The sequence below is a fragment of the Phaseolus vulgaris genome, chromosome 1 (genome assembly GCF_051622355.1).
Source record: "Phaseolus vulgaris cultivar YP4 chromosome 1, ASM5162235v1, whole genome shotgun sequence".
NCBI classification, from domain to species: Eukaryota; Viridiplantae; Streptophyta; class Magnoliopsida; order Fabales; family Fabaceae; genus Phaseolus; species Phaseolus vulgaris.
The window spans coordinates 1,865,220-1,887,931 of NC_143498.1; the positions used below are offsets into that span (position 1 = coordinate 1,865,220).

The 22,712-nt window shown below is 31.0% G+C and overlaps 1 protein-coding gene across 2 annotated transcripts; it reads left to right on the forward strand.

Moving 5' to 3' along the window:
- Nucleotides 1-12,552: 12,552 nt before the first annotated feature.
- On the forward strand, nt 12,553-17,919 carry MP (Transcriptional factor B3 family protein / auxin-responsive factor AUX/IAA-like protein). Of its 2 annotated transcripts, none has more exons than XM_068619451.2 (15): nt 12,553-12,837; nt 12,927-13,334; nt 13,425-13,537; nt 13,701-13,799; nt 13,918-13,974; nt 14,084-14,236; nt 14,336-14,420; nt 14,645-14,735; nt 15,004-15,168; nt 15,240-15,362; nt 15,480-15,555; nt 15,651-15,786; nt 15,867-17,131; nt 17,270-17,460; nt 17,617-17,919. In XM_068619451.2, the coding sequence occupies exons 2-15, from the start codon at nt 13,193-13,195 to the stop codon at nt 17,732-17,734; spliced, it is 2,814 nt and encodes a 937-aa protein (XP_068475552.1). In that variant the 5' UTR covers nt 12,553-12,837; nt 12,927-13,192; the 3' UTR covers nt 17,735-17,919. The 2 variants fall into 2 exon arrangements, with proteins under 2 accessions (XP_068475552.1, XP_068475553.1); XM_068619452.2 differs by having other exon boundaries at nt 12,555-12,837; nt 12,947-13,334.
- Nucleotides 17,920-22,712: the final 4,793 nt, after the last annotated feature.

Sequence of the window (22,712 nt, forward strand, 5' to 3'; positions counted from 1 at the left end):
ATAAGTTAGCTCACCTTATAATATAATAGCTCATGCAATACAATACCATTTAAAACATCAATATATATACATTTTAGCTAGTTTGGTGTCTTTGATTCCCACTTCTAAATCTCTCTTTGTTTTTCTTTTTCTGATTGGTGTCTTGATCTTTCGGTCTGTCTTTCTTTGTTTTAGCTGGTTGACGATAGTTGTTTTTGGCAAGGTTAACTTTTTGAGTAGTTTTCTGGGAGAGTATGTATTGTTAAGTTGTTCTCGTTTCTTTGTATATAGGTTGGATCACCTCTAAAGTGGTCCATATGTATATATTGTTTATTTCTGATAAAAAAATACATTTTAGCTTTCTCAAAAATGCTTTTCTCTATTTCTAAACATCTATCGAAAGAAGTTGTTTTTTTAATAAAAAAAATTTGAATAAATAAATAAAATAGAAAATTTCAGAGATGTTTCAATCTTTATACAGAATTCACAGTGCACTTTACCAGATACATATTCACTGCTAAAGTTTAAGCTTTTCAGCTAAATCTAGACACCACAAGAAGTTCTTAAAACCAGATTGAAAGAAGTTGGTGGTGATATATATAGTAATCTAGGTTAAAAATAAAGAAATGGTGATGATTGTGTTAGAAGTTGAGAAATGCATAACAGAAGACAGATAGAAGCATCACACATGAGGTGCAGAAAGAAGGGAAATGATGATGAAATTTTGCAGGATCTCAAATCTTTTCATAAAATGATTGGCAAACGAATTGGATTTTATTCAATTCTGGACCCCTGTGGAGATATTCCCACCGTTGCTGTCTCATACAAAATTTGCAAATCCAACTTCCAAGCTGCAAGAGTCAGAGCAACAAATCATTTTTCAGAACCCAGATTATTATTTTAATTTCAGTGCAATGTACTTACATTTCCACCCTTCAATTGATTGAATTCGGTCCAAACATAGACATAGCAATATCTCATATAACTTTATTATCTCACTCTCTTTGCTTCTTTTTATGGCTTATCCTTGCAAATTTAGCTTAATATTATACACATATGTGTGTGTCCTGTGTAAGTGGTTGGCCTTTATTTTCACTTTTCTGTCACAAACATTATCGTATTGGACTAAATGCATGATCTGTTATGTTTAGTTTATTTCGAGAAAATAATTGTCTTTTTTTTTTATAAAATGATAACTTTTTTAATGTGAGTAATTCTTTCTTTTAAAAAAAGTTATGGCCATTGCTCTCACGTGTCGCTCAATTCAATATGTAGCACGAAAAGTTAGAACTCGTTTTAACTTGAAATTCTTTTTGGTGTACATTTGAAGGACCATGCATGGTGCAGAGGAAGAAAAGAAAAAGGTTTCTTTAAAGAGAAACTGTGTGCGAAGAAAACAAGAGCTGGTCATGAATCGTACAAAATTTTACCAAGAGATGAGAAAATTGGTTTGGTTTGATTATTTATCATGAATCACAGAACATTTTATGAAGTGATCAGAAAATAGGTTTGGTTGGATAAATGAAGTATGAGTAATTTATGAAATGAGTTGGAGTTTAACTAAAATGAGTTAATTTTAAACTGATTCATTTGTTGTAGTTCAACTTATATACATAGGTTAAAATTTATATATTAAATCACTAAATATAAAAATTAAAATCAATTTTTTTCATGTTATAGATATATTTTAGTCTTTATAAATAATACAAATCTCATCTTATAAATCGGTTTTATGATTTATGAGATTGAATTATGTTATAAAAGTCTATTTCTTAATATTCTATCAAAGTCATTTACAGTTTATCATAACAAAAGTTTGTTAGGTATATCGTGCTACAAAAATTGATAGTCTTGATTTCGTTTTTTGAGATTGAATTAGATTTAAAATTTACTTCTTAACATGTCATTTAAATTAAAATAATTTTTTATATTTATAATTTAAATACTTGTTAATCCTTTATAAAACTGAGCTAAACCAAAATTTCTTAATCCATATAAAATACGGGTAAAGTCTAATCAGAACAATTCATTTACTTGGTCCACTGGCCCAGTAACCACTTGTTTTCCCACTCATTTTATGCATTACACATTTCTAAAAGAATTCAAAAGTTGTAAACTGGTAACAAAATGAAAAAAAAAATCTTACATTGATCGATTTTGGATTTAAATGTTGAATACAATATTCTGTATATTAAAATATAAATTTTGAAATGCAAAATAAAAAAACATTTAAAAAATGTATTAGAATCTGAAAATGTGTATTACTTTAATAAATAAAAAATTCCATATCCAGATATACATAATAAAATGTGTAATTCGAATACATTAATACATTTTGGATAGAATGTATTCTTAATTCTAAAAATATATATTTATGCAATTTATAATGTATTAATAGAAAGGTATTTTCTAAATCCAAAAATATATACCAAAATATGCATTATGAAATACACTTTTAAGGGACAATTTTGTCATTTTATCTCTTCGTAGGATACACGTTTAAAAAACATGAGGTTGGAAAATGCTACAGTAAAGCCTTTGAACTGATTTATGTGCTTTTTACTAATTTAAAAATTATTTAAACCTATAAATATTATTTGAGAAACAGTTTTTTGAGTATATTGGAACCTTCTTTCATAAACATCAACTTACGATTTTTAAAATTTATATTTATGATATTTATTACGGAAAAAAGAAAAATACTTAAATAAATATTATATTTTTCTTACAGATCAACCTAATAAAAAAATATGGTGTATATTTAAGTGTTTTGTTTTTACTTTAAAAATTTACGAAAAATATTTTATATTGTTATATATAGGAAAATATACAATATGAAAAATGTAATAATTAAAATTCAACGTATAATTATAAGATTTCCAACATCAGCAAATGGTGCATGCGTTGTGTAAACCACAAGGGCCTCACCCAACAGTGCTCTTAATCATGGGCTTTGTTTGTTATTTGGCTGATCTGTTAAACGTTGTTGTAATTAGTTTTTTATTTTTGCCCTTCAGATTCCAACAAGGCTTCTTCTTCCTGCACCCCTACGTTTTTCTTCCTGCACCCCCACAATTTTCTAAATTCCGAAACTAATTTTATATGAAAAAGGACACCGTGGTTACTGGAAATAAGGATCTGGGAGTGTGCTACGGATTCATCAATCCGAAACTGAATCATTTTTTTTTTTCGGATGAGGGGGTGTTCTGGAAGCAATTTTGGCATAAATTATTGATTTATGGATTGCTGAATTTGGAAGCCTAATTCTGTTACGGATTGGTGGATCTGGATTGCGTTTTTTTTAGTTATGGATTTCTGAATCCGGAATGTATATTTCTGTTACGGATTGGTAGATCCGAAATATTTTTTTTGAATGATGGATTTTTTAATATGAAATGCATATTTTAAATTACGGATTGATGGATTTGAAATTTTACCGGAAGTGCCAATCCGAAGTTTTTCTGGATTTCATAATCCATAATGAAAAAAAATAAATACAGTTCAAATGCATTTTAGGGTTTTTAAAAAATAATAGGGACAGTTTGGTCTTTGCATAACATTATGGGGTGCAGGAAAAAAATGTAGGGGTGCAGGAAGAAATTGCCTTCCAACAAACAAGGTGAAGCACCTGAACTTCAAATAAAAATGAAACAAAATGGGACAAGGCCTTTTACGACTTTCGTTAGAGGAAAAATAAACTGGTGATATTTGATGTTGATTGAAGAAATTTTTGAGAATTAATAAAAGTAATTAAGGAAAATGAGATTTATTTTATTGATAAATCAATCAAACGAGAAGAAAAAAAGTATTGATTCGAGTTGGTATAAAAGTTCATATAGGACCAGTGACAACAATAAAGAAGACATCATATTATATAAGGAAAATAAGTTTATATTCTCTAATTTTCAAAATTAACGACTTAAATTTGTGATGAGCTTTTTAAGGAAAGTTATTAATGAAGTAAGGGTATTTAGAATGAGTTAACAATATAAGAAGCATGCAAATATGTATTATACTCTTTAACTTTAATTATTAAAAAAGATATTCTATTTTAAATAAAATCAGAAAACACACTCATAACTTTAAATATATATTAAGAAGTGAACTTTAAATTTAACTATATACTGGGTAGTCAACTTATTAGATACCACAGTCAAATGTATCTAATAAGTTCTAACTATACCTATTATTGGATTTGAACCAATGACTTCCTTCGCATGAAAGCAATACTCTAACCACCGAGTTAAGTAGGTAGTGGAATACTGCTCATTTAAGAGTACCCATTTATCATATCAACTTATTATAAATGTAATATTACATATAAGCAATATCAACGTCCATTCAAAAAATTCGATCATGTAATATTCATCTTGACAAACAATTATCTTCAAACTATGATAAAATATGTATAAAAAGCAGAAGGGTTGTAGCTCGGTTAAGTATAACACCTTGTTTACATGAGCGCTAATGTTTTTTTTAGAGAAATTTAGGTGATTTGATAAGTTCAACAAATTTTATTATGATAGATTTTAAAATGATTTTTATATCATATTAAGAATTGAACTTTAAGCTTAACTAAATGTTACGAAACCGAATTACAAGATAAAATTTACATTCACTTATATATTATCAAATTATCAAATGTACATAATAAAATGTTTTCATATGAAATCGATATAACATCTCCAACAATATAAATATATATAATTTATATTTAGGTTTACGTTTTAGTTTATCAATAGTTTATATAATTGGTAGGTTACAATCTTCATGGGCTTCATTGATCCTAACACTATTTGCAAACTACAACAATCATGATGATGAGTAGACTACCAAGTTGTGTTGCGTAGATGTTCAATTGCCTTTTTGACTCTTGTCACTAAAGCAAAATTTGCCAATTTCTATTTTCCACTCACCTTGCAGCTTTAGCAATTTCTTCTTTCTTTTTTGTTTTCTCTTCCACACCGAATAATGAGACACAAAAGGTTTGAGACCGAAACCTCATAGATAATATGGAGGATATAAGTCAATGGTGTTGGGTGGAACCAATGAGATTTATGAGATTGCTTTCATGCATGCTCAGTTTCAACTTTCTTCCACTTTATCTTATAACTTTTGATAAAAGTTAAAAGTGGAGATCTTCAATAATCCCATTCACATAAACAATAATAATCACAATGAATATGTATGCTAGTTGCCTTGCATATGCATAAACCCTTAACTACCACCAATCATAAACAACAAATTCTCTATAATATATATTCCAAATAATTATGATATTATATTAAAAAATAACTAAGTATAACTCTATTTTAAATTAATAATGTATCGGTTGGGTTCGTATGATCGATTTGAAACTCAACACCTGGTCAATACCGATCGAGATCATTACACTCAAGCAGAGAATTAACGAGATTAATTAAAGATCAAATATTAAATAGTGTATTCTTAATTACATACATATTAAATTCTTAATCAGACCCAATAATAAAGAGTCCATAATAATTATATAAATAAACACATATTCCAAAAGTTAAGTACCATCCGAGATCGAAATGCCTTTTGCAGGTACCATCCGAGATCGAAGTTTATTGAGACAAAGAGTGGAAGAGTGAGAGGTGCATAAGAAGTTCATTCGAGAGGAAACCGAGAAACAGTGAAATCGTTATTTTGATTTCTACTTAGTTCGAGAACAATTGGCGTCCACCTAAAAGAAAAATTGAAAAATGAAAAAATTAGATATTATCTACACCAAACATGATGAAGAAGAACAAATAATAAGGACCAAAATATATTTTGTAGGGTATAGTTGTTGACTTAACAAGATCGAAATCTAAGATGGTATAGAATATTGTGTGGAAAATGTCCATTTTTGTTTTGAAAAAGTAAAGGAATAGAGTAGAGGCAAATGAAGAATAGGCAAAGGCAACTTTTTGTCATTCTTTCACTGGAAAAGGGCTTTTAGGTTTGAAATGGCATTGGGTCTAAAAGAGGGGAAAGAAAGAAAAACAGTAGTAGTATAGTGCAGTGAGGCACTGAGGCTATTCAGTGGTTGGTCCCTCCTAATGGAAAAAAGAATTAGTAGTTAATTATGATTAGGGATAGAAGATTATGATGGTGATGAGGAAGAGGAAGAGGAAGAGAAAATGAAAATGGGTGTGATGAAAAGGTTGAGAAGGCAATGTTCCCTTAACTCCCAACAAGATAGAGTCTCTCAGACCACGCCACACTTCTTCTTCTGCTTCTTCTGCCTCTGTCTCTGCTTCTTCTGCCTTTGCTTCTTTGCTTAGGTTCCATCAAACTCACTTTTTGTTTGGACTCTGTGCACTCTCTATTCTATTATTCTATTCTTCTATTATTCTATTCTGAATAAGACTCAACCCTCTCTCACCTTACCCTCCCTAGGCAAAACCAAAACCAAAACCTTCACACCATTTAACATCTCTCTTCTCTCCACAAAACTATACCACTATTTTTTAAATTCATTCATTCTTTTTAATTTATCTTTAATTCATATTTGTTTTTTTAAAGAGTCCTGATATGGTTTAAGGTTTAGAGTTTAGGATTCACAACCCAATTTGTAGAATGATAATTATAATAATTAAAATTAAGATTTTTTTATTTAAATAAGTCTATTGAGAACCCAATTGTAAAATGATAATTATAGTAACTAAAATTAATATTTTATTCAGATGAATCCTATACTGTTTAGATTTAAGATTTAGAGCTTAGAGCTCAGAGTTAAGGTTGACAACCTAATTGTAAAATGATCATTACAATAGTAAAAAATAAGAAGAGAAATAGGAAAATTTTATTGACAATTAGACACTAAATATTAAAAATTATCAATTTACAATAAGTTGACACAATACAATTTCAAAATTACTCTATTTCTTCATTTGAGTTCACATTTAATAAAAAATTATTTTTTTAATTGTAATCGGGTAGAGAATTGATAATATATCAACACTTCAAAAAGTAATATTTTATTGAAATGTGGATAAATGTGAAAAGTTGACACTGCAAAAAAATCATGAAATAGAAACTAATTTTTAGAGACCAAAATAATTAGTTACAATAGAAACTAAAATATAGACTATTTTATAAACTAAAAAAATTTGATTTCTAAATTAGTTTCTATTATTTTTTATTATTGTTAAATAGTTTCTAAATTGGTATTTAATTAACAACTAAGGTTTTAACTACCAATTATTTAGTTTCTAAATCTGATAGCAAAAACCTTGGTTGCTAATTAGATACCAATTTAAAAACTATTTAACCATAATAGAACATAAAAACTAATTTAGAAACCAATTTTTTTTTTCTAAAATAGTCTCTAATTTAGGTACTATTTCAATTAATTATTTTGATTTTTACAAATTAATTTATATTTCATAATTTTATTTTTCTTAAAATATTACAAACTAGTGTATTCGAGTATTCATTTGTTAAAATGATAATTTTGTTTATTATTTACTAATGAGATTTTATCACTGTATATTCTATATTAATTGAATTACTAAATATATGAATAAAATAATGTAATTTTTTTTTTCTGATTCTTAACTTTTATTCAGATGTTACTTTTCCTGGCTAATCTTTTGAAAACCGAATCTGCTGAAATACCTAAAAATCTTATCCATAGGTTGAAGTTGGTAAAAATTGGTAGGAAAAAGTAAGAACAGTATCATGATTTTGTGCAAAGTTCTTGGCTATGAAGTTTTCTTTTATTTGTTCCATCATTTATTCTATTTTATTTTTGCAGGTAATTATTAGTCATGATTGAGACGCATGACATCTTCCCAATCATCATCATCTTCAAACCTCAAACTGAAAATTTTCAAACGTAAATGTATATATGGCTACATACTATATCATTTTCTTGGCTATTCAAAAGAAGAAGAAAAAAGTGTATATTGTTAAGTGTCTTTTTCTCCTCTTTCTTCACACACTTGAACACCATAGCAGAAAAGAAAAAGGTCAATTTAATACCTAATTGTTGGTTTAGTAAACCTCTAATTTTTTTTATTGAGTGTTGATTGTTTTACTCTTTAATTATATAAAATCTTTAAGATGTTGATGTTGTATAAAGATTTATCATGAGACTTAACATTCGTATTAAATAACGTGTCTGTATTTAACAAGTGTTTGTATTTAATTATCTCGTTCAATACATATTAATAAAATATTTAATTCAAAAAATATTTGTTATATTTATGATAAATTTTTTTATAAAAAAAAATCTAATGCTTTTAATTTTTTATTTTTTGGGTGCCATAGTAAAATTCCAGAAAAATAATATAAAGAAAAATCTTATATTTCAATTTGTTATTTTTTTTTCTGGGTGCCATTAGTAAAATATCAGAAAAATAAGTTATAGTCGAGTAACTCGTCTAATTATTCAGGCCTGAATTTTATGTGATTTGGTTAAATAAGAACTGGTTTCATATATTTTGGGAAATAGCTAGAAATAAAATACTCTTTTAAAATTGACCCTTATTCTCAAAGGACAAGGAACCCTTAGTTTAAGACCATGCCATGTCAATCAGATACGTATAGAATTTCATCATATACTTCAAAAGAGTACTTTCTGACTATTTTCTTGAGAGTACAATTTTCATAAAATAAAATAATTTATGAGAACATGGCACATAAATTAATCAATTTATCAAAACATATAAATACTTGAAGCATGGATATGTCTCCAACAATATTAGAAAGCTAAAACTGAAAACATTAATATTTTAGTTTATGACCATCAATAAATAAATTTTGTATATTCAAATAATAATAATAAATGTCAACTCAATTCAACATTTTAAATAAATTTGACTAAATGAAAATGAACCCATTTTATAATTCCAAAATGACGATTCTATAAAATAATTCTTAACAATTTTTTCAGGATAGGATTTCATCTACTGAAAAATATATAATATTGACTACACATTTATCTGAAGAATTTTGTTATAAACAGTCATACTAGAAAAAAAAAAAAAACTTCAAGACCTAAAATTAATTTATACATAACTAATTTATATAAAATGTTTCGTACTATCTTTACTGTACATTAATTTGTTAACTTCAAATTTTTTTATTTTTTTTACTGTGGACATTTCTTGCAAACATACTTTACACTGGTTTATCTACAAATACTTTGTTAAGTAATAATAAGTTAATGAGCTTTTAAAGGAATGAAAAAAAGAGAGAGATACAGTTACATATCTTTCATTTACTTATTTTTTAAAATTTCATATTTACTATTAAATTTAAAAACATTTCACTATATATATAAAGTAGGTGTAAATATCATCTTATTAATTGATTTTATAAACTTAAAGTCTCAATTCTAATATGATATCAGAGCCATTTAGAAATTATCATATTGAAAGTTTGTTAGACTTATCAAAATCAGTTATGTAACTGTAATCGAATCATTCGTAAATATAATATCGAGAGTGAAGAAGTCTCACATTGACTAAAAATAAAAAAAATTATAACACACAAGTGAATGCAATTTAATGAACTAGTTTTATAAGATTTAATTCATTTTTTATTAAATAGTTTTAAAGAACTTTGTCTCAATTTTTTTTTACTGTGTATTGTTCATTTATAGTAACTTTAAATCAAATTTTTAAGAGTGACATGGTTGCTTTACACTACATTATTTTTATTATCATTAACTTTGGGAATAAACATGGATGTGATGAAGGGAAAGAAAACTTTATTATTATCTTACCAATGTATATAAAAAACCTATTAAACAAAAGCAACCTAAGAGGGAGTTAATCTCCATATTAGGTAGGGAATAATATTGCTATGATGTTAGCTATAGATGAGTACCAATGGAAGAAGATAACACACCAATGGTTTTGTTATAGGATACTCAAAGAAGCAATGCATTTAGACATTTTTTTAATCACACAATAGTTGAAATTTGGAAAAACAGAAGCAAAAGCTATGGTAATTGGCGTAAAAGATGGACATAGTCCCAAATCTTAATTAAACACAAGTTGCATTACAAGATAACCAATACAATTCTTCATACACAACTCACTTAAAATAGCCTTCTAAGTATAAGGTCACTCTCAACAAAACCTACAAAAACTACATACTTAATTATTCCATTTTTCTTTACTAAATCTATGGATTAGATTTCAATTTGACTTCTAATCTATCTTAACAAAGAGAAGGAACACAAGTTATCTCTGTGTGTTTTTATTATTTTCTTGTTGTGTGGGTTGAATTAAAGAGAGAAAAAAGATAGAACACATTGAAACTTTTGATTTTTTTTTGGCTGTATTTGTCTGTGCAGAGATGTGAAAGAGTGTAACAGTGGACAAGAGAAGAGAATTGATTGATATGTACAAGAGAGAGAGATAAAGGGTGAAAAATAGTACAAAATCTACCAAAACTTTAGATATATTTTAAATATTTAAATTAACTTTTATAGAGTACACTTTAATTAATATTATGAGTTGCATATTTTTTAAATATAGATAAAAATATGTTGTATCTAAGAAAAAACTTAATTTTTCTTCTTCTACATCTTTTAATCTTCCATCTCTCCTATCCTAGTCTTTAGCATGGGATTCATATACCAAAAAAAAAAAACTGTTTTTTTATATGTTTTTCCTTTTACAGATTATGAATTTTTTTTCTTGTTCTTTGTTATAGTTTTTACTATAATAAGAAATAATTAGTATTAAAGTTAATCAATAAAATAATTAACAACAAATAAAATTGTCCTATTTTTAACTTTCTTTCAACTTATCAATATATATATATATATTTACATTTTCTCATTTTTTATCAATTTTTTCACACCATCCAAGAACAAAGACAAGTTAGAAAAAAAAATATTTTCGTGTAAAAAAGAACTGGTACAAGATTTAGTTTTACTTTTGGTTTTGAAAAAGTATTTTTTCTTCAAATTAAAAAAATAATTTTAGTTATTGAAAATTTAAATTTCTCTTGAAAAGATTTACACACTCGGAGTTAAAAAAATGGATAAATGCAACATCAAGGTGTTACTTCGGTTGATGCAGGTTAATATTCAAGAAATTAAAATAATAATTTATCAAAATCTCATAGATTATACGATTTTTTTTTAATTTAAAGGATAAAAAAATCATGTTAAATTTAAAAACTGCAAAAAAGGATTCATTCATTCTTAAAAAAAATACAAGTTTTTTTAAAGCACAAGTCCTTTTCTATATAAAATAAATAGTAATTTTTAAAAACATAAAAAGAAAAGCAGGTCAAAAGGAGAGGGAACGTAGAATGTCAAATGTGGAAAACGGCGCCGGATTAAATAGACAGCACATTGACACGTGTCACCCGAATATTGAAATTGTGTTTCACACTTTCACGTCATTGGTTTGTCGTGAATGGCACGCGTATGATCGGTCAAACATCAGGTGCTAACACTACTTTCTTCTCTCTCTCTATTTTTTTTCCTATTTTATTTTTTCTTTATTTTTTCCTATTTTATTTTCTCTCTCTTTTTTTTCTATTTTCTTCTCACCAAATTAAATATATTTTATCAATACAGTATAATAGACTGCACATCACTTCATTCTTAGAAAACCACACAAATTTTGTTTTTATGAACATCAATCAATCATATTCTAATATTTTTTTGGTGTGTCTTATTATTGATTATTTCCAAATAAAAAATTCTATGTATTTGGTTAAACATTTTTTGATAAAATTGGTTAAACATTGCACATGACTAATTATTAATTATTATCAATGAAAAAAAATCTAAACTAATGTGTCATTGGAATGATAAAAAGAAATTGTGATTAACTTTTAATGCATGAAAATTAGAATGATGTAATGTTAGGGCAGGTAAAGTGCACTCTATGATTTAGGTACCCAACACTTGGGAGAATATAAAAAGATTAAAGTACACAAGACATTTAGAATATAATATAACAGTTAATTCTTTTATGGGATAGTAATGAAATACAGGTAAAAGACAATAAGAGAAAGAAGTACAAAAATAATGAAAAGAAATATTTTTTATTTATAATAATAATATGTACCCTATAATCATATTTTCCATTTCTTTACTTTTTCATCTTTCTTTTCTTCAAGCACCCCAAATGGGACATTAATAAAAAAAAGTGTGTTTTACACAATATTTGTACGTAATTTTTGTTATTATTATTAATTTACAAATAAAAAACATAACTGAACTTGGTTTGTTCCAAAATAAATGTTTGCTGCATAACATTAAACCACAGAAGACAACACACACAAACGTTTCTGTCTGAATAACAAGGTAATAAAAGAGGTGTTTTGGCATAGATTGGTGGCGAAATAATGTGGTATTAATAGATAGATGGCTGAAAAACAAGGTGGAATGAAATGTTAAAGAATGTGAATAATAATGTAAAAGGTAGTGTGAGCTAAAGTGAGGGTGATAGTGTGTACTGTTTTGTTTTCGTGTTGATATAGACTAGCTTCACTTTTTCTGATTTTCATTGAATACAAGTATACTAGTTCTTTGTTTTGGTCTTAATTATTTAAATGATATAAATAGCTTAAAGCTGCAAAGGGTAGGACTTGGTAGCATGCACACTACTTGCTCTTTGAAGCAAGGAGAGAGAGTGAGAGTGAGAGAGTGAGAGAGAAGAGACAAGGAGGTTTTAGTTTTTGGCATTGGTGCCTGTGCTCGTGCTTGAGAAATGGAAAAGAGAGAAAGAAAGAAGGGAACAGTATCAGCGTCAGTGTTTTGAGTGGTTTCACTGAAAGGTTGGTTTCTTTTGAAGGTAGAAAGAAGGAAAAGAAAAGGCACGCACAAGTAGTACTCAAATCAAACCCAATAATACAAGCCACACTCATGCTTAGGTCCGCGTGCTTTCATGGCCTTTAATTTGCTTGCTTTGTGTCAAGCCCCACCCTTTGAAAGAAAGATCTGCACTGTGCCTTTTTCACAGGTTTTGGTCTGCTTTTTCAGCTTGCTTGGATTCTTTGTTTTCTCAGAGAACAACAACACATGAGATTCTTCTCATATTAGCAACGTGGACCCTTCTTCTCTTCTCTTCTGCTTCTTCTTCCTAATGGGATGGTGGTGAGTCAAGGAAGAGAAAGGAGAGTTTTTGTTTGGTGGGGATGCAACTTCTGAATTGAAGACGTAGAAACACAGGTTCCTCTTGTGGTTTAAGTTCAAAGCGTAGAGAGTGGTGCAGCATAGGAATACACCATGATGGCTTCCGTAGAAGAAAAGGTTAAAACTGGAGGAGTTGGAGTTGGAGCTGGAGCTGGAGCCGGAGGGGGAATGGTTGTTGGGGGTCAAACTTTGGTGGCTGAGATGAAACTGCTGAAAGAAATGCAGGAACATTCTGGTCTGTTTCATTTTTCTTTTTGGAAGATCATTTTTTTACCTTTTGGTTACATTTTAATGACATGCTTGTTTGATGCTATAAATTTTTCAGGGGTCAGAAAGAATTTGAATTCAGAGTTATGGCATGCTTGTGCAGGCCCTCTTGTTTCATTACCTCAGGTTGGAAGTCTTGTGTTTTACTTTCCTCAGGGACACAGTGAACAGGTGAATGAATCTCTTGTTTTCTTCTTAAGTGCTAATCTTTCTAACCTTTTTCTCTTATCTCTAACTCACTAGTTTCTTTTGTATATTGAGCCAAGATTGTGACTTCGTTTGTTTTGGTTGGCTGAAGCATGTGTGTGTCCCCTTTCTCTAAATATTTGAACAGGTGGCGGCTTCTACTAGAAGAACAGCAACGTCGCAGATTCCAAACTACCCCAATCTTCCATCTCAGTTGCTGTGTCAAGTCCAAAATGTCACACTTCATGTGAGTGTTGTGTGCTGGTTCACCACTTCCTGCATTAGTCCTCAAAAGCCTATTCCAAATTCAAATCATCATACCTCCAAACAAAGATTTTACCTTTTTTTTCTGTATTTTATGACAGGCAGACAAGGAGACAGATGAAATCTATGCTCAAATGAGTCTCCAGCCACTGAATTCTGTAAGTTTCAATCTTGGAATTTATTTTATTGAACATGAAAGTGTGAAGGTTGGTTGTGGTGTGTACATTCTTCCCAGTTTGAATTTGGATTTGGATTTCTCTGTGCCAGGAAAGAGAAGCCTTTCCCATATCTGATTTTGGGCTAAAGCACAGCAAACACCCCACTGAGTTCTTCTGCAAAACTTTGACTGCCAGTGACACGAGCACACACGGCGGCTTTTCGGTTCCACGCAGGGCAGCAGAGAAGCTATTTCCTCCATTGGTATGGTGTAGCACCAGCTGATTGCAAATCATGCTCTTCTTGTGCTTGCTAAGATTTGGCACCTGAATGTTCATTTTTTGATATTTTATGTCACTTCAGGATTACACAATTCAACCCCCAACTCAAGAACTTGTTGTTCGAGATTTGCATGATAATACCTGGACATTTAGACATATTTACAGGGGTGAGTATCTTTTGTTATTAATAAAATCTATCTCTTGCTTGGTCAGAAAATAGTAATGAATGTTAAGCGCTTGGTGCTTCTGTTTTGTTGCAAGTTATTGTTGGGTTTTGCAGCTTTCTGCTTAAGGAAATTCTGTTTTCATCATGGTAACCCTGAGTGGTTGTGTATGACACTGCATTTATTGTTTGCAAAGGCTCACTTTTATTTTTGGCAATTTTTATTAGGTCAACCAAAGAGACACCTTCTCACAACAGGATGGAGTTTGTTTGTAGGCTCAAAAAGACTCAGAGCTGGTGATTCTGTTCTTTTCATCAGGTAATTGTTGGCTACAAGCATCATTCTTTTTTTGCATGTTACCATATAGAAGACATGATTGTTTTCAAGGGAAAAACAACAGTGTTATACGAATTTTTTTGGGTTCTTGTAAAAACGTTCTCTTTTCTCCGTGGTGACATTGCCATATAACGGAACGAACCAAAATATTGTGAAAATTATTGAATTTAGTTTGTCATCAAAGATTTCAGTTATGACTACTTGTCTTTCATAACTTTGTTCATACTAAAAATGTTGTCATTGTTACTAGGGATGAAAAATCGCAATTGCGAGTTGGTGTGAGGCGTGTTAATCGTCAACAAACAACACTGCCATCATCTGTGCTTTCTGCTGATAGCATGCACATTGGTGTGCTTGCTGCTGCAGCTCATGCAGCTGCCAATCGAAGTCCATTCACTATTTTCTACAATCCAAGGTATCTATCTAACATGGTCATATAGCTTGTGTGCATTGTGTTGTGTATAATTTGCTTCTACTTCTCTGTAGGGCTTGTCCTTCAGAATTTGTTATTCCGCTGGCTAAATACAGAAAAGCTGTATTAGGGACTCAGGTCTCAGTTGGCATGAGATTTGGCATGATGTTTGAGACTGAAGAATCGGGTAAGCGCAGGTAATTTTCTGAAAGCTTGGATCGTGCTATTTCCAATATGGCTTCTCAGCTATTTTGTGATGGGTGTTAAATACCAAACAAGCACGAAAAGTTGACACATACTTCACCTTTCTGCAGATATATGGGTACAATAGTTGGCATCAGTGATGTGGATCCTCTGAGGTGGCCTGGTTCTAAATGGCGAAATATTCAGGTACAATCAGTTCTGCTCAAGTTCTATGAAGCATATTGCATATTGGAGCTCATGCTTGTTGGAAATAACTGGCATAATGATTTCTCTGCAAACAGGTGGAGTGGGATGAGCCAGGGTGTGTTGATAAACAGAATAGAGTTAGTGTTTGGGAGATTGAGACTCCTGAAAGCCTTTTTATCTTTCCTTCTTTGACTTCAAGTCTGAAACGGCCATTGCAATCTGGATTTTATGGCAAGTCTCTTTTCTTATATTTCTTTCCTTTTGTAAATGAAAATTTTCCAGTTGATGATTAGTTGTGTTTATTGGTGCAGAAAATGAGTGGGGAACTTTGTTAAGAAGACCTTTTATGAGAGCTCCAGATAATGGAACTATGGAGCTCTCAAACTCAATGCCAAATCTCTACTCAGACCACCTGATGAAAATGCTTTTCAAACCCCAGGTTATTAACAACAATGGAGCATTGTTATCCGCCATGCAACAAGAATCTGCTGCTACAAGAAGTCCCTTTCAAGAGATGAAGACAGCACTTGCAGTAGAGAACATGCCGCTTAGAAATCTACACACTCAATCTATCCCTGACCAACACAATCCCTTAAACATGCAATCTCTGTTGAGAAATGATCAACCTGAAAAGTTGCATACTCTTGCCAAAATTGAGCTGCCTTCTGGGATGGTTACTGACAAGCCTAAGTTGGAACCTGAGGTATTACCTGATCATATGCTTGACTATCCTTCCATGGAAGGGTCCAACATTGAAAAGATGGCAACAAATCCTGTTAACCAGCAAGGCCTAGCAAACCAGTTGACGTTCCATAATCAAAACCAGACTCCTCTCACTCAATCTAGTCCATGGCCTATGCAACCTCAGCTAGAATCATCCATGCCCCATCCTCAAATGATTGACATGACTCAAGCTGAAACTGCTATGGTGAATGGCCTGCTTCCTCAGCTAGACATTGATGAATGGATGGCTTATGCTTCCTCCCAACCTATTGCCATGCCAAACAGACCAACTGGACCTTTATCTGAGTTGCAAGAACACACTTCACTTCAACCTCAAGTAGTGAATCACAATCACCCTTTACCTAATCATGAAGTGTGGGATCATTATGTCAAGAGTTTGAAGTTTTTGTCTCAAACAGACCAGCTAACCTCCATCTGTCAGCCAGGGACTTATGGCCTCAATGGCATGCCAAGTCCAAACAGTCTGAGGGACCTTTCAGCTGAGAGCAACAACCAAAGTGAGATTTGTGTCAATGTTGATGTTAGCAACAGTGTAGGTACCACTGTGGTTGATCCTTCTACTTCAAGCACCATTTTGGATGAGTTTTGCGCAATGAAGGAGAGAGAGTTTCAGAATCCAAATGATTGCATGGTGGGCAACTTGAGTTCAAGCCAGGATGTGCAATCTCAAATAACCTCGGCAAGTCTAGCTGAGTCACACGCCTTTTCTCTCAGAGACATCCCTGACAACTCAGGTGGCACTTCTTCAAGCCATGTTGATTTTGATGAAAGCAGCTTTCTACAGAATAACTCGTGGCAGCAAGTACCTGCTCCCATCAGAACTTACACAAAGGTTTGTAAAAAAAAAAAAACTCTTCTCACATTTGCATTCATACTATATATGGTAGTGCTAATTGATTTTTAGTCACCTATATTATTTGGTTCAACATCTTAAATTATGAATGGGATGATGGTTTTTGGTTTCTGACAGGTGCAAAAGGCCGGTTCTGTTGGAAGATCAATTGATGTGACTACTTTCAAGAACTATGAGGAGTTGATCCGTGCAATTGAATGCATGTTTGGACTAGACGGTCTGCTGAATGACACTAAAGGTTCTGGATGGAAATTGGTGTATGTAGATTATGAGAGTGATGTTCTACTTGTTGGGGATGATCCTTGGGAGTAAGTTTCTTACTTACCTCTTGTAATGTGTGATGTTCAATACTTTCATTGGCTTAATATGCTTGCCATTCTTTTGAACCAATATAATGATTCTTCGTGTTTAAGAACCTTTGAAACAACTAGTTATCTTATGTGGCAATCTGAATTTGTGTGTAGGGAATTTGTGGGCTGTGTCCGATGCATCAGAATTTTATCACCTTCAGAAGTTCAGCAGATGAGTGAAGAGGGAATGAAGCTTCTGAACAGTGGAGCTTTACAAGGGATGAATGTTTGAACTTCATGTTATTGGAACATTTGTTGCTATGGAACAAACCTTGAAGATGGAATAGTTTTAGTTTATTATTACAGATCAAAAGTTGTAAGATGTTCCAATGAGTCAAGGGTGTTTACATACCTAATGTTGTAAGACATTCTTGGAGGCAAGTTCAAATATTATGCTTTTTACTATTATTATTATCATCATCACTCTCTGTTGGAACCTTTCCAAATGATGAAACCATTCTATGCTATTTGCATCTATTAACAAGGCAAAATTAAGTCAGTAAGGAGAAGAAAGAAAACGAAAAAACTAACAAACAATCGAAAACACAACAATGGCAATTCAATGGCACAAATACTAAAACAAATTTAAAGCAGGAAACCAATGAAGAGACCGTGACAATTAAAGCTAAAAACCACTATACCTAGTTATACTTGATGTTCTAGACTAAGAAACTTACCTTTTAAATAAGGTAGATGTTAGTATCTCTCTAATTGTTCAAAAGCAGTAATAATACTTCCTATTTCAAGATGTTCCATGGTTGTGCCATTATTGGTAATATAGCACACTGTAACCTTACAAAAGACAATTTTGAAAAGTTCAAGTAGAATTATTATGAACAAAGTAGTTAATAATAATAACAATCTGAAAACATTATTATTAGAGGAAAAAAAACTCAACAATACATTATTGTGATAAGAACAAATCATCCCAAATAGGGTCTAGTAAATGTAAGTTTCTAAGGTAAACATTACATGATAAAAAAGAATATAAACAGAGAACACCAAAATAACAAGTGCTTTCTATAAGTAAAAATAATAGTAAGAAGAGGGAAAGAGAGAAAATAATATATACTATCAACACTATCAAAATGTGAATATACTATTTTGATTAAGTAATCTATATACAAAATCTAATATAGTTGTTTGAGCAGTATATAAAATATTATAAATTTCCAAATGAGTTAAATTATATTATGAATAAAAAAAGTTCTAATTTAACAAAAACATATAAATATTTTTAATTTCCATTAAATTATAACATAAATATTCTATTGATACAATTTAAATTTTGTAAGATTACAGCACATGTATCTAACTTGACTAATACTTAATAGTTTTACGAAATATATATTTCATATTAATTCAATTAAAAAAAAAATATATTCACATAGTTATCTGTATCAATCTAAACCTACTTTTTTTAAAAACTTATTTCAATTATGACTTCATTTAAGTGTATTCTAGTTTTCGAGAATTTGACTTGTTGAGACTAGAGTTTCTTAAGCACGTGTTGGAGAATTATAGTGAAAAGGGTACACATTTTAAGTAACCGAACTTAGCTCCAATAAAATGATGTGAATGACAAAGAAACATTACTGCACCTTGGAGACTTCACAAAGTGATAAAACTAAATTCTCAATTAATTCATTTTGACAAACAATCTGACATTGTTCATCAGAAACTGTCGTGTTCACATTTATTGATGTGGCAAGCAATCTGTATCCCACAACGTTCGGTGTTGTTTTTGTTATAATTTTAATTAAATATAAAACTTCAACAACTTCAAAAAGTGTTCATCATTCAAAAGAAAACTTTAGCTTCAAGTTATATCTTATGTTATAGATATATAACTCAACACATGACAAAATTGACAAGTTGTAATCAAATTTAGAAGTTTCAATCATAACCTTAACATGCTCAATTTTTATTTTATTTCGTTACGTTAAAAGTTATTCAAAATGTACACTGACACTTAAAAAAGTTTCATGATTCCTCATAGACAAATTTTGTAAGCAATTATTAACCATCCAAGTTCCATGGTCCATTTAGGGCGCAAGAGAAAAGCTAGATACACTGAAGTAATTTGGGTTTGGGCCTAAAGAGTAAATTTAGGTACGTTTCTTTTGGGCTTGGGCCTAAAGAGTAAATTCAGGAACGTTTCTTGGTTTCCTCTTCCTGCACCCCCATAATTTTAAAAATCCCAAAATTGACCTTGACCTATTATTTAAAAAGGGACACTAGAGTTTCTTTGCCACTGTTCATCTTCTTCATGCATCTGAGGTGTTGGTGCAAAGTTTTTGTAGTTGTGCGGAGCAAGGTGGAGGAGTAGGTTACGTTGCTGAAGTGTTGTTTGAGTTATAGAGATAAGAATTAAGTTTTTTTAGAATCATTGGTGGTTATGAAGTTTTTGTGGTTACTGGAAAATCGGGATTGAGTAATGTGCTACAGATTCATCAATCCGAAATTGAATAATGTGCTACGGATTCATCAATCTAGAATATTACCATAAATAGCAATTCGAAATATTACCAAAACTACCAATCCAAAATTTTACCAGAAGCATCAATCCGTAATTTTTGCGGATCCCACAATTTGAAATGTGAAAAAACATATACAGATTCTTTATTCCATAGAACTACCGGATTACATTATCTGAAATAATATAGATAAAGTGTGGAAACGAAAATCCGAATAAAAAATTAAAGCACATATCCAAAAACCATAAATTTTACTTACCTTCAAGTTGTCAAGATCACCATAAAGCATCAAGAGATGTGGAATTCTGGAATGGTGCCACACGGAATGGAGATTTGGAGACTGAGAGTTACGGCTACCCTGGGAAGAAGAAAATGAAAGTGAGAGTTTTAGAGTTTTTAGGAATTAAGGGCATTTTAGAGTTTTAAAAAAATAATAAGGACAATTTAGTCTTTGCATAACATTGTGGGGTGCAGGAAGAAAAACATAGAGATGCAAGAAGAAACTGGCATGTTTCTTTTGCACTCTGTAGGTCTCTTACATCACTTCTCATTCATTATGAACTGAGGTTTTTGGAATGTTATTTTACATTATAAAAAGTCAATTTCCCAAAAAAATGGAATAAGTACAAAAGTTGTGTGAAAGTGTAAAAAGAAAAACTCATACATTCATAACAAATTTTTCAAACATCCATTCCTCTCTATTGTTTTTTCTTTTCACAGCATGTCACCTATGACATTTACAACGTTTTTCTTTCTATCTATTTCCAAGCCTCTATTTGAGTCCATTAGCGGATAGTGTGGTCTATTTGTGTTTGTATTGGGATGATTTGTGAGCAAGTAAAGACACAGATATGTGTGGGACAATCTGTTTGATTTTTTTCCTAGGTGAATACTCATCCGTTTGACTTGAAACTTACTGCGTTTTGTCCCAAATTCAGTTGAGATTCTTACGTGGAATTTTGACAAAAAGTTATTTCGGGAGAATTTTTCAGAAATTTTGTGCAAACCAAGGCTATCCTCTACTGAAATTTGTGAAATTTCACCCTGCTTTCTGCAATTTTATTCTGGGTCCATATTGTGTTGAAAAATTCCAAAAACATTCACACAAGTACTTTCAAATGTTTTTTTGCACCCTGCTAAGGAAGCACGTCCATAAAAAAATCACAAAAAAGAAGATATAGGGAAGAAACTCAATGACTTTTTGTTTTCGAAAAACCAGTTTTCTTCACTCTCGGTCTGAGACTTACTACGCCTTATTCCTTGGGTCTTTTGGTCTGAAATTTTTACCAGACATTCGTCATTGTGTGTATTGAGTTTTGGCTAAGATTTGAGCTCCAAATTCGTCCCATAAGATTGGCAATAAATTTTTATTCATACCTGCTAGGGCTGAAAATAAGGTTCTTTATGTGTGAAATTGTTTGATTTTTTTCCTAGGTGAATACTCATCCGTTTGACCTGAAACTTGTTGCGTTTTGCCCCAAATTCAGTCGAGATTCTTACGTGGAATTTTGACAAAAAGTTATTTTGGGAGATTTTTTTGGAAATTTTGTGCAAACCAAGGCTATCCTCTACCGAAATTTGTGAAATTTCGCCCTACTTTCTGCAATTTTATTCTGGGTTCATATTGTTTTGAAATTTTTTGAAAACATTCACACAAGTACTTTCATATGTTTTTTGTACGCTGCTAAGGAGGCACATCCATAAACAAATCACAAAAGAGGAGATATAGGGGAGAAACTAAAGGACTTTTTGTTTTCGGAAAACCGATTTTCTTCACTATCGGTCTGGGACTTATTACGCCTTATTCCTTGGGTCTTTTGGTCCAAAATTTTTACCAAACATTTGTCATTGTTTGTATTGAGTTTTGGTTGAGATTTTAGCCCCACTTTTTTCTCACAAGATTTGTAATAAATTTTTTATTCATCACTGCTAGAGCTGAAACTAAGGTTCGTTTGTGTGTGAAACTGTTTGATTTTTTTCCTAGAATACTTATCCGTTTGACCAGAAACTTGTTGCGTTTTGTCCCAAATTTAGTCGAGATTGTTACGTGGAATTTCAACAAAAACTTATTTGGGAGAATTTTTCAGAAATTTTGTGCAAACCAAGGCTATCCTCTACCAAAATTTATGAAATATTGCCCTACACTCTACAAATTTATTATGGGTCCATATTGCGTTGAAAATTTCCGAAAACATTAATACAAGTACCTTCATATGTTGCTTGCACCTTGCTAAGGAGGTACGTCTATAAACAAATCACAAAAAAAAAAACAGATATAGGGAAGAAAAGTAAGGACATTTATTTTTCGGAAAACGGTTTTCTTCACTCGGTCTGGAACTTACTACGCCTTATTCCTTGGGTCTTTTGGTCTGAAATTTTTATCAGAGATTCGTCATTGTGTGTATTGAGTTTTGGCTGAGATTTGAGCCCCAATTTCGTTCCACAAGATTTGCAATAAATTTTTTACTCATCACTACCAGAGCAGAAATGAAGGTTGGTTTGTGTGTGAAACTGTTTGATTTTTTTCCTAAGTGAATACTCATCCGTTTGACCTAAAACATGTTGCATTTTGTCCCAAATTCAGTCGAGATTCTTACGTGTAATTTCAACAAAAAGTTATTTTGGGAGAATTTTTCAGAAATTTTGTGCAAACCAAGGTTATCCTCTGCCGAAATTTGTGAAATTTCGACATACTTTATGCAATTTTATTATGGGTCCATATTGCATTGAAAA